The sequence below is a fragment of the Aphelocoma coerulescens genome, chromosome 5 (assembly GCF_041296385.1).
Source record: "Aphelocoma coerulescens isolate FSJ_1873_10779 chromosome 5, UR_Acoe_1.0, whole genome shotgun sequence".
Lineage (NCBI taxonomy): Eukaryota > Metazoa > Chordata > Aves > Passeriformes > Corvidae > Aphelocoma > Aphelocoma coerulescens.
In genome coordinates, this window is record NC_091019.1 from 58,219,827 (window position 1) to 58,231,378 (window position 11,552).

The window sequence follows — 11,552 nt, forward strand, 5'->3', positions numbered from 1 at the left end:
GATGTACCTCAGTGCCAATGGTCTGGCTAAGGTGAAGCAAATCCTGCAGTGATTAATGTTTTTTTCCTGGTCTGTTTGCCTGAGCTCTGTAATTGAAAATTGCTAAAGCAGGTCATTTGAAGTATGTGTGGTATCTTAGGAACTATAACTTAATGATCATAAATTTGCATTACAAATGCTCTTTTAGTTCCTTACTTGGCATAAATTTTCAATCTGAACTGCTTATTAAGTATACCACAACTCACTCACCCTGTAATTACCACTGGCCTAATATCTGTTCATTTAAGTTCCATTTTCTTCTAGTTTTTATTCTCTATTCCCTTCTTTCGGATGCTTTTGATTTTATATAAAAAAATCAAGTAGTGAGTTCCGATTTCTCATTCATTTTTCTGGAGTGAGGAAACAGAAAAACCCATATAGAAATTATTAAACAAACAGCTAAAACATATCAAGGAAAGGTTAAACAAAGAACACTGTGGAAGGTGGAATAAATGGCAAAAATACATGAAAGACAGATGTCACCTTTTCAAATTCAGTGATGCTATACTTGCCTTCTTTAAAAAAAGCTTTCAGAGAGTAAGACTGGTAATTTTAGTCTATTCAATAGGTACAGCTATTAAGCATAAAGTTTGAAGAAATTAAAGGCAACAGTGTTTGGAATGTTTACCATCAGCAGGTAAGATTATCAAGTTCCTGAATGTTCAAATACAAAACATTTAAGCTATGGCCAGATACTGCATTCAGGAGATTGAAAAGCAAAACTTTAATCAAGCTGAAAGATTTAAGATGTTTCAGTGAAGTAGTTAAAAAGATGTACGTAAGCATTAAGTCATTAAAATGACTTAAGCCTTTTAATCTTCTCAAAAGCAGATTAGGCTACATTTAAACAAAACATGACATGAAGTCTAGTTTTGGTTTTAGACACTATGTATCCTTGGTACAGAATTCAGTATGTATAGTTCTGAACACTGAGTTTTGTAAGATAGCATATGTTCCTACAGTTGCCAAAATATACTTGCTATGGAGATCTTTCTAACAGCTATCTGCAAAAACCACTAATGGCCCATCCTAATAATACATGTATTACTTCTACATTTTCAGGAAAAAGGAAAACTCTTTGAAGTCAGGTAAATGTTTGTGCTCATACCAAGTGCTGCCAGTGCATGATTTCATTATTCCCTTTAAATTTTGATATTTTTGTAAGCTCCAATGGCAAATAAAAGCCATGTAATACCAGTTTTCTTATACAATATGGGCATGTTATTACTTATTCCTTTGCAAAATTTTTGACTAAAGAAAAAGCCTTTCAGAATAATTCCTTAGCTCTACTGAATATGAAAAAAATATAATTGTGAATAATGCACTTTTAAAAAATATCTGTAAATGTTTTCCATGGTGTTTTCATAACAATAAAACTTTTGCTTTTAAACCTTGCAGAACTAAGAACGCTTTAAAAAAACATAAAGTTTGGGATATAATTTTTGGTACCTTTATTACTGCACCAAAAGTTGACAAAAAGCTGGGAATTAAGTCCTCATACTTGGCATCCAATTAAATGACATTTTCGAAGTAAATAGCCAAAAAAGCTATTATTAGGGGGAAAAAAGGAATCTAATTCTATTAAGAAGTTTAGTTATAAAGATTTGGTCCCTTTTAAAGTACTGTTGAAAAAGTTTAACATGGTACTGTTGAAAAAGTTTAACATGGTACTTAGAAGAACTGTAGAAGCTTATTCTAAAAATTAGGTTAACACTGCAGTCCAGCATATATTCAACATCTTTAATTACTTTTTGCTCAATGGATTTATTCTTTTTCCAATTACAGCAGATGGATCAGGTACAGTTCTAGCATTAATTTCCCTATGGTTGTAACTTGCTTCATCTGCAGTAGAGATGAGGAACCACCAAATTCATATTCCAAGAAGAGAAGAGATCTTTAATGATGGCCAGAACCAGAGGACTCTGAAAGAAAGACACAATTTAGAGTGTTGAAACAGTAGAGCAAATCAATTCAGGAATGTAGTGCAGGTCCTAGAATTGACAACTGTACTTACATCTGAGCACAAGAATTGGCTATTCAAATACAGCAACAACCTCAGAATGTGTATGGAAGTAAACTTAGCAAATATTAAAAATCCTCTTTTGCAAGTTTTAAAGCACTATTACAATCAAACACCCATTCTTCCTTGGTTTTGTTATGGTTCTTCCATAACTGAGGTTTATTTACACTATTATTCTAAGTTTACTAGGCAGTATTTTCTCTAATTGCACATTTAAAAAGGTAAATAATGTTTGCATGTACAAATTCAACTGGGAGCAAATGGGTTCTCTCTCATGGTCCGAAAAGTGAACTGAGATACAGCAGTTTGTGAAAAAGTAAATTCCAGTGTGACGTCAGAAGAAACTGTCCATAAATATCTAAACATATAAAGATACAAAAATACAAATCCAAACCACAAGTTTATACTTTCTAATTTCTTGACAGCTAAAATAGCAGGTACTCTTGAAAGTATGCTGATTTAAGTAATTCCATTAAATGGTTGTTACTATTATTTAAAAAAATCCTCGCCCACTCAGTCAAGATATAAAACTTCCATTCTACTCCTAAAACCCACACAAAAGACAATTTATGTGCAGATCCACAGATGTTTCTAGCTTACAAAATCATCAATACAACCAAAATTACTCCTTTTGAAGTAGTCTTTAAACATTTGCTAAATCTGTAACTTAAGCCCCAAACTTATGTAATGTAAAATATTCTGAGCTAATTTTTACTGCACTCATTTAAAAATTACACCAAGGTATTAGATATCTAATACTTACTATTTCCTGCTGATTTTTTGCCTGGAAAAAAAAAAGGCAAAAAAAAAAAGCTGAACAATGACAGTTAAAAATATTTCTCCTACTTACTTTTTATAGATAAATTTTAATTAGTTTTTTACTATTACTAGCTTAAACAAAAATTTTAAGTGTACAAAATATACTTTCCCTGGTACATCTCTGTAAACATTATACTGGTTTTCAAAAGTTGTTTGTTTTTAATTAACCAAGACTCCATGCATTTAGAAATTATAATCATCAAGACTACTACTACAATTCAAAAGAAATATCTACAGAATGTTACTATTTTACGTAATATATGGATATATATCCACACAAGATACGGACGTAAACTGAAGTGAAATGTTTGCTTTAAAATTTTCTTTTATATTTTACATTCCCATTGTAATTGTTCACCTAAAATACTGATTTACAGTGATCAAAAATAAAATTCTTTGTAATGAAAATAGGTGTAAGAGAGTGTACAATTTCTATCTTTGGAAATACTCACTTAAATGATGAATAAGGTGATAAACAACCTGATGTAACTTTGACCTAACTGCTTCAAGCACTGGTTTCGACCAGGTGAGCTCAAGAGGTCCCCTCCAATCTAATTTATTCTAATTTATTCCATTATTTGCAAAATTGTTCCCTAAGTGCAGAAAGGGCTACAGCTATAGAAACTATTTTTACTTCCAAATAAAGCTTAGCATACAAGTTGCCATTTATCCAGGTTTTTTGGCCCTCAAAACCTGACACCAGGACATTTGTCTAAGTCATGAATTAAAGTAGCGTGACACAAACACAAATTTGGAATAGTCTGTCCATTTTGAACTCTCCATGAAATAAAAAGTTAAAGCAAAAGTTAAATTTTTCCTTCCTCTCTACCTCAACTATTCATATTTACTTAATACTCATTAATACTCATTAAGCTCGACTACTTATATTTACTTAAGCTTGTAAGTGCAGTGTATCAGCTTTGGAATGCTACACATTATTTGGACAAAGCTAGAGAAATGCTGAGGTATTATCATTCAGCTGTTCCCACAGCAAGGGGTTCCTTTCTGTGTAAACTTTGTCTACAACTTAAAACACCTCATTGTTCACGACAATCAGTAAAGGGTTTGACTTGGGATTTTTTTAACATAGCCTAAATTGACAAACAGGACCTTTAAGACACCATAAACTGTTGCACCCTTCTGCTTTAAGGGACCTGGCCCATTCAAATTTAATATTTTTGTATTAGATATTCTGTTTCTTTCTCTGAGAAAGTCATCCAGTGTCACCAAGTAACACACATTCTCATGTTCACTGATGTAGATCACATTTTGAGGTGCCATCAGCCTAAAATACACTTTCACAAGTTCATGTGAAAAAAACCTTTTAAAAACTATTTATTTTTAAATTCTTGAGCAAGTTAAGTTAGATCTGCATTTTAAAATTCAATTCCTACATTACCTGATCTTCATAATGTAGGCATAATTACACTGATATTTGAGTATTTTTGTTAGTGGAACCTTCTACAATGAGCATTTAAAACATCTAAATTTTTATAGCAAAGACCTGGCCCTAAGTAAGAGTGTTAATTTCTTATTTGCTAGGTATCTTCAATGACTGATTTTTGTTAGGGGTATTCTCATCTATAAACCTGATCTATAAGGTAACAGCTAATGAAGACTATAATGTGTAACTTACCCCCATATGAAATCTTGTAGTAGACATAACTTGTTAATGCTATACCAACCCATATTTCTTGATAAACAGTGGAGAAGTAGAATTTCATGGGTCTCAATGACTTTGGAATCATGGCCTGCATCATCTGAAAATTATAAGAAGTTTTGTCATGTAAAGTTTTGCGGCTGTATTCTTACCTGCTGGATTTTTAACATACATACCCTCACATACACATATATATACATCTATCTTTATGTATACACACACACTCCTGATACGTATCAGCAGCAGTTTACAGGTTAAAAAAAAAAAAATCCCCAAGCATGCCAAAGTACTTATTCCAAGGCAAAGAAATGAAAATTCAGAGTTAAAGTTACCATTTATGGGCTAACACAAAAAAAACAATATTAAAATTACAGCTGATGAAGGGGTTCAAAGATGAGTCAACAGAACATTTACAGAGCAGCAACAGCTAGACTTCTCTCTGCCTATCAGTGACAGCTTTTCCTTAATGTTTCTAGATTTCCTCAGGAGCAAGTCTCATTCCAGATAAGCCAGAGAGGCTCCTTCCTTGCACTACCAATTTATCTTCCCTCCCTCACAGCTGTCTCTTCCAGCATGGTAATTTCTACTCAAAATAGCAAAATAAATTATGTTAAGCTAATGAATTCATGCTTTATCATGACTATTTGACTTTCAAAATACACCCCAAGAGCAAGAAGCCTGTCAGCGTTGGTTTTTTTCCTTCCCATGTAGCTTTGTTAGACAAACGGAAAAATTATAGGAGGTTTTAAAATAAAGCTTATCCTAATTCCCATAAATGTTAGTTCACATTTGCACCACACTGCACTGAGATGCCCCATGTTCTACTGTCTTATGCACAGCACTTCACCCAATAGTAACTGTTTACACTTATTACAACCCAATAAAGTGAGCTATACACACATATAGACAGTATACAGTAAACCAGAGACCGAGGAAAGAAAAGCAGAGTTAAACTTCTCTGAGGTAATGCTCACTTGCTTATCTGCCGTTACTAAATGTAAAGCATCCTTTGGCAAGCCTCAAAGAGAAGAGGAACAAGGGCAGCCAGTGTCAAAACAATTGGAAAAATGTAGGTTTTTCTTAAAGAATGAAAGCAACTTTGAAGCAATTAATGTGTAATTACGGACAAACCCACATTTATCTCTGTTTATGGACAGCCATTTCTATCATTTATTATTGTGGCAAAAGTTCCTGAAATACCTTTGTGCTTTCACCAACGCTATTAAGGACACTGCTCACTTAAATTTCCACTGTCAGTAGTTTCAAATGAACAATGGACTACAAACAGTCACTCTGCTATAGCAGAATATCAAGACATACTAACAAACAAGGACATTGAACAGAACAGGAAAGCAAGATTTCACCACCGCTGCAAAACACAGGGAATAAACAGTGCTGTTTCCACTTAACACCGTGCTAAAGCCCGGCAGAGAATTTTCCCCAAGGCCTGCACTGGCGCGACGTCGTTCTGGTTTGGTTTTTTTTGGTTTTTTTTCTGAAATCTACCCGGAACAACGCTGTATTTGCTGTCTCCTTGACCTCCCCGCCACAAGCCCCCCGCAGCCCGGGGCACCTGCGGCCGGCCCGAGGCCCGACCCGCTGCACGGGGACGGGCAAGTAACGGCGAAGTTCCAGCGCCACGGGCCGCGTTCCCTTTTCTCCCTTCTTCCCTTCACACCTGAACCAGCGCTGCCCCCACCCGAGACACACCCGAGCGGTGCCCGCCAGGACCCGGCCGGGGCTCGCCGGGCCCGGACCCACCGTGCCAGGGGAGCGGCGAAGGTCACACTCGGGAAAAGGGACGGGTCCGCTGCCGCCGCGGGGTGCGCCGGGAACGGACGCGCGGCGAGCGGGGACAGCAGCGCCCCCTATGGCCGCGGAGGACCAGAGCATCTCCGCGCCGCGGCGGTGCCAGCCCCGCTTCCTTCAGAATCGCGGAATAGGTCCGGCGGGAAGGGACCGTGGTGAGGCACCTGGTCCAACCTGCCTGCTCAGGCAGGGTCATCCCAGAGCACATGGCACAGGATTGTGTCCAGACAGTTCTTTAATATCTCGAGTGAGGGAGGCTCCACACCTTCTCTGGGCAACCAGTTCCAGTGCATGGTCACTGCACAGTAAAGTTCTTCCTCATGTTCAGGTGGAACTTCCTGGGCATCAGTTTCTGCCTGTTGCCTCTTGTCCTATTGCTCAGCACCGCCAGGAAGAGCTTGGCTCCATCCTCTTGCCACCCTCCCTTCAGATATCTATATATACTGATGAGATCCCCTCACAGTCGTCTCTTCTCGACGCTGGACAGGCCCAGCTCCCTCAGCCTTTTCTCATAACAGAGATGCTCCAGTCCCCCAATCATTCTCTGTTGTCCTCCAGTGGACTTGCTCCAGGAGCTCCACGTCCCTCTAGGACTGAGGAGCACAGATTTGGACACAAAACTCCACATTCACCTCTCCAAGCCTGAGCAGAGGGGCAGGATCACCTCCCTTGACCTGCTAGCAATGCTCTTCTAATGCAGATCTTCACCTCAGTCCTGCTTCCCAAGAACAAGCACAGCAGGTGTCCCGTGCCAGGACAATGCTGGGAAAGGCCTCTCACAGTCTGTGCAGTGCATCCCTTAGGGAAGAGCTTGTCCTGGAGGAGTGCGAGGCACCCGCTGGGCCGTATTTGGGAGATCTGCGGCACCCATGTGCCTCGCAGGCTGTTTCCTCCAGGTGCCGGGAAGGACAGGGTGACTGGAATTCCAGAGCTGTGCTCGGGCATTGTTCTTGTGGGGTGAGGGGGGGAATGACTGCCCAGGCCTCCCGTGGCTCTGAAAGGAAAACAGAGCTCAGACCGTTTTTGTGTGTGTTAAAATGCTTTAGTGGGATCATAGACTGCATTTATTTTCCTACTGAGGGATTTACATAATCTCCAGGTGTATACATTTGCTACATATGAGCTTTGTCACACAGGGCAAGACTTCTTGGATCTTACCTGGGTTTTTTTTGGATTTAATATAGGAATATGACTTATAACTTATGTCGATGAAATACTACATGTACCTCACCTCTTTCATTTAGAACTTTCAAAACCGCTTGACATTTTTGTGAGGAAAATCCTCTTCTTTAATTTACGATTTTGAGCCTGATACATTAAGCAGCCAGGGGCTGTAGTATCCTTATCTCTCTACATATACCCTAGATTTGTATTTACCTGACAGTAACAGTTCTAAAGCAGCCCAATATCTGCACTGGATCAGTGGGGAGAAGATAAATCCTGTTAGACAAAGTAAGGAGCTACCCTGTGTTTGTGTTGGTTTTCGTTATTTATCTGATTTAACAAATTACACACAGATGTTTGCAGTTATTTCAGAAGAGGGAATGACCGGATGAAAGGGAAATTCAAGTGACACACGTTTATTTTAGTTCCTATTCTTCTTTTGAAATTTATCCAATAGGGATAACAGGCTTTAGTGTTCGACCCTCCAGTATACTTCTGGTCTGCATCTGTATGTCCTGCCTTTCTAAGCAAGCCTTTAAAAAGCTTTGGGGGTCGGTTTAGAGGAATTCAGCCCGCAGCCACAGGTGAATTGGCTGGGAAGGGAGGGCCGATCCCAGCCGGGAGCGCTCCCGCCGGGGGCGGGGGCGGGGGCGGGCGGAGGGTGGGAAGGAGCGCACGTGCCGGGAAGGGCGCTGGCGCGGGACCGCGTGCCGGGAGCCGCCATCCGCCGCCATCCGCCGCCATCCGCCGCCATCCGCCGCCATCCGCCGCCATCCGCCGCCATCCGCCGCCATCCGCCGCCATGCTGCGGAAGCTCACCGAGAAGCAGAGCCGAGACTGGTTCACCATCGGCGGGGCCGTCACCGCCGTCGAGCTCCTGGGCCAGGAGGCGCGGCTCGGCCGCCCTGGCGCTTCGCCCCGCCACCCCGCACGGGAACCACTGACGGCTGCGGGGTGAGTGCGGGGCGCTCTGCTCTTGATGGCCTCCCCCTCTCAGCTGTGTGCCCGTGCCTTCGGGTGTGCCGGGCATTCTCCAGAGTCAGGGCAGCCTCCTCTGGTTCCTCTGCTCTGCGTGGGCCCAGCATGTGCAGTTGTTGGATTCCAGCCTAACACCCCCGGTGGCGTTTGTGGTTAATGTATTTTTGTGCGTTTAATACTTAATGCTATTCTCTGATTTGCTACTTAGCTCTGTTGTCTCCGTCGTCATTAGGTGTGTTGCGTGTAGGGTTTGCTTTCTCTGAAGTGCATTAGCACTGGTGTGCAGCTGTACCTAGTCCTGTTGAAAAACTGTATTGGACTCAGTTTATTCTGATTCAGGTGCATTAACTTAAAATTTTATCAGTGGCAAGTGACAAATGAGATTCCCGAGTTCATTGCTCTTGTGACCTAACTGAAGCATTTAAGTTACCCCAGTAAAGCACAGCAGAGGTATATTGACATGTTGCTCCTGATGCATTACTCTCAGATGGCAGAGTTTACAGGCAACGAGAAGTGTATGTGTTTGCATAGCAGCCACGTACATTTGGTTTTCATTGGAGTCCGGATATTGAAATCCAGAAATTGGACTGTGGCAGTGCATACTAATCTTGGTATTTAGGCCAGGTGTGGTAGTGTATCTGTGGTTGCCATAGAAAAGTGTTTTGTATGCAGTTCCACATAGTAGAGTATTTTTTGAAATGAGCTGGGCATACGCTCTAGAGTGAGTGTTTGGGGTTTTATTTTTCCCTGTGTGATGCACAGCAGTAGAGGTTGCAGTATTTCAGGAACTCTCATTAAAAGGTGTATGTAGGCATCGGAGAAAGAATGAACTTTTTGCATAACATCTTGCTATCAGGCAGTCTGGTATTTCAGCAGAGACTGTTTAGGCTGTTGGTGTTAAAATTACTTCTGTGAATGTGATTCCTCAACCCAGTACGCAAAAGGTGTTTGTGACTTCTCAGTCTTCATTTAGCTGACATTAACATTTCTGTAGTACTTACGAAGTGTTTGACAAGAGATTCTTGAACCCAGCTGAGCACTAAGCCACAAAAGCTATTTTTACATTTCCTGTACACAGGAGAAATGATCAAGATTCATCAAGCCTTGTGTGCCTAGGCAGAGGCAAATCTTTATTTTTGGTGGGACAGATACCTCTTCCCACTCACAAGTCTTAGCAGATAACCTAATTGTAAGTTTGACAGTTGTGTTAGTAGGGAACAATTATTTTTACAGGTTTGGGTTTTTAATTTTTTTTTCCCCCACGTCCAAGGGGGACAGAGGTGATATGCATCCTAAGTGACCATTTATGTAAGTGTGGACAGAATTTCTTACCGATAGCTATAAAATCTTTGAGCATAGGTGATGGGTATATGTGTGTGCTGCCACAGAATGCAAGGAATCTCTATGAGAAGCTGTGTTTGCTTAGGTGTGTTTTGTTTCCATGCATATTTCTGTTTCACAGCTCTGTAATACTGGGAATGTGCTTACATTTAGAGTGTTTTTGCAAAACTTGAAGTTTCTGTAGGAGATTTAGGTTCAAGTGGTTAGAAGGAAAGGAAATGCTTGTATTTTATTCAGTGACTTCTTAGAGTTAGAAGAGCTGAAAACAAAATAATTTCTCCTCGTTTGTTGAAGCTGCTTGTAGCATAATTGTCTATTTCATTCAGAATTCTTTATTTGTTTCTTGGGAAAGTCAAAGCCAAAGTTATTCCAACTTTTAAAATACATATTCGTATTTATTTGAAATTAGATTTACATTTACTGATGGAGACTTGTCTGCCTACCACTGTTGTCTGAATTTATATGTAAGAATGCATGGGTTTAATGCCAAATTAGTAATAACAGGTGTGTTATTGCACACAAGTGTGTGTATTAAGTAATATTTTACAAAAATGTTACTGAGATTGTTTAATGGGATCTAAAAGCCTCATGTCCCCCTTAAAAAGAGATGTGAAATGTGTTGTCTTCCTTTACCAGTGATGCCTCATTTTCCAAGGCTTTTAAGATTATTTTGCTTCCTGAATGACCTCTAGAATAGCAGTGTTAATAATTGAGGTTGTTACATAAAGGTAATAGAAATAGAAACCACAGAAATTGTGGCTGGAAGTTTGATCGTTAAATAGCTCATTGATTAACTTTTTAATTCCTTTGATTCTGTTTGACTGAAAGAGAAGAAATTTAGATCCTTAAATCATTCCTTGTTATCAACACAATTGTGTTCACATTAAGACAGTTAAAGGTTTAAGTGTGGGAAAGGTGGTTATTCTCTCTTTTATTTCCTGCATTTCATAGGTGTACATTCGCCAAGTTAGCACCTTTTTGAAGCTAATTTATTTGGCTGGAAACACTGCATGCTGTTTGCTTTGCTTGACACTTGTGCAGGTGGGAGACACTGCTGTCCTTTGGAATTACTACCACTCACCTTTCTGTTACCAGAGTGGTTTGTGTTGGCTGCCTGCCTGTTTCAGAAATACCTGCTGGCTCAGTGTACGGGACAATGTAGCTTCAGAGCACCTCATGCAAATTGTGTAGCGCATAAGTAAAAAATACTTAAAGAAGCAGTTGTAGAGTTCTTGGACAGTGATCTCCCACAAGGTAGTGGTGACTGGCCAGCAATCTTACTCCTGCCTGATGTAGCTGATAAGGTAAGCATAATCCTAGAACATGACTTGTCTCAGCTGGTTAGCTGAGGAACAGATTTTCTTGGCAGCATATTGCGGTAAACCTAAGAGATTTCTTTAAAATATGTTTAACATTTTTAGTTTGGCTTCTTGCTCTTACACCGTTGCTTCTTCTATGCTTTTCTGTGCTTTTTAACTAGAGTATATAACAATTTGGTCAGGAGGAAGTGCTTGTGCTCCACAAAATTACCCCACATTTCAGTATTTGAAGAAATGGACAAAGTGAGGCCTTCGAGGATGGCATTTTCTCAGCCGGTGGATAATTTTTTTCCTCTACCTTGTGCAGTTTTCCTTTGCTTTCTCCTTCTCCTTTCCCCCCAGGTGTGGACACTAGAACTGGATGCAGTAGCTTGATTAAAACATGCATATAAAAGTAGATGAG

General features: G+C 40.1%; 2 protein-coding genes across 5 annotated transcripts in view; one reads left to right on the plus strand and one right to left on the minus strand.

The window, feature by feature from the left end:
• Window positions 1–1,765: 1,765 nt before the first annotated feature.
• Window positions 1,766–6,407, minus strand: ATP5MJ (ATP synthase membrane subunit j). Of its 3 annotated transcripts, none has more exons than XM_069018391.1 (4): window positions 6,300–6,407; window positions 4,515–4,638; window positions 2,823–2,843; window positions 1,766–1,961 (listed from the first exon to the last, which is right to left on the minus strand). In XM_069018391.1, the coding sequence occupies exons 2-4, from the start codon at window positions 4,636–4,638 to the stop codon at window positions 1,936–1,938; spliced, it is 171 nt and encodes a 56-aa protein (XP_068874492.1). In that variant the 5' UTR covers window positions 6,300–6,407; the 3' UTR covers window positions 1,766–1,935. The 3 variants fall into 3 exon arrangements, with proteins under 3 accessions (XP_068874492.1, XP_068874491.1, XP_068874493.1); XM_069018390.1 differs by having other exon boundaries at window positions 6,249–6,352; XM_069018392.1 differs by lacking the exon at window positions 6,300–6,407 and adding an exon at window positions 6,112–6,208.
• A 1,643-nt stretch (window positions 6,408–8,050) lies between these two features.
• The window catches only part of TDRD9 (tudor domain containing 9), a 70,716-nt gene continuing 67,214 nt past the window's right edge, over window positions 8,051–11,552 (plus strand). Inside the window, exon 1 of one of the 2 annotated variants that reach the window (XM_069018393.1) lies at window positions 8,051–8,095. Coding sequence is in view for 1 of the 2 variants with exons in the window: in XM_069018394.1 (XP_068874495.1) it covers window positions 8,314–8,465 (152 nt within the window). In the remaining variant the exon portion in view is untranslated. Of the gene's footprint in view, window positions 8,096–8,234; window positions 8,466–11,552 lie in introns of those variants that run through there. The other variant, XM_069018394.1, reaches the window with a different exon arrangement.

Coding starts and splice junctions, on each gene's coding strand:
- ATP5MJ (XM_069018391.1), bottom strand. CDS start 4,638: ATGATGCAGGCCATGATTCCAAAGTCATTGAGACCCATGAAATTCTAC. Junction 2,844..4,514: donor CTACAAGATTTCATATGGGG/GTAAGTTACACA, acceptor TTTTTTTTCCAG/GCAAAAAATCAGCAGGAAAT. Junction 1,962..2,822: donor CAAAAAATCAGCAGGAAATA/GTAAGTATTAGA, acceptor TCTTTCTTTCAG/AGTCCTCTGGTTCTGGCCAT.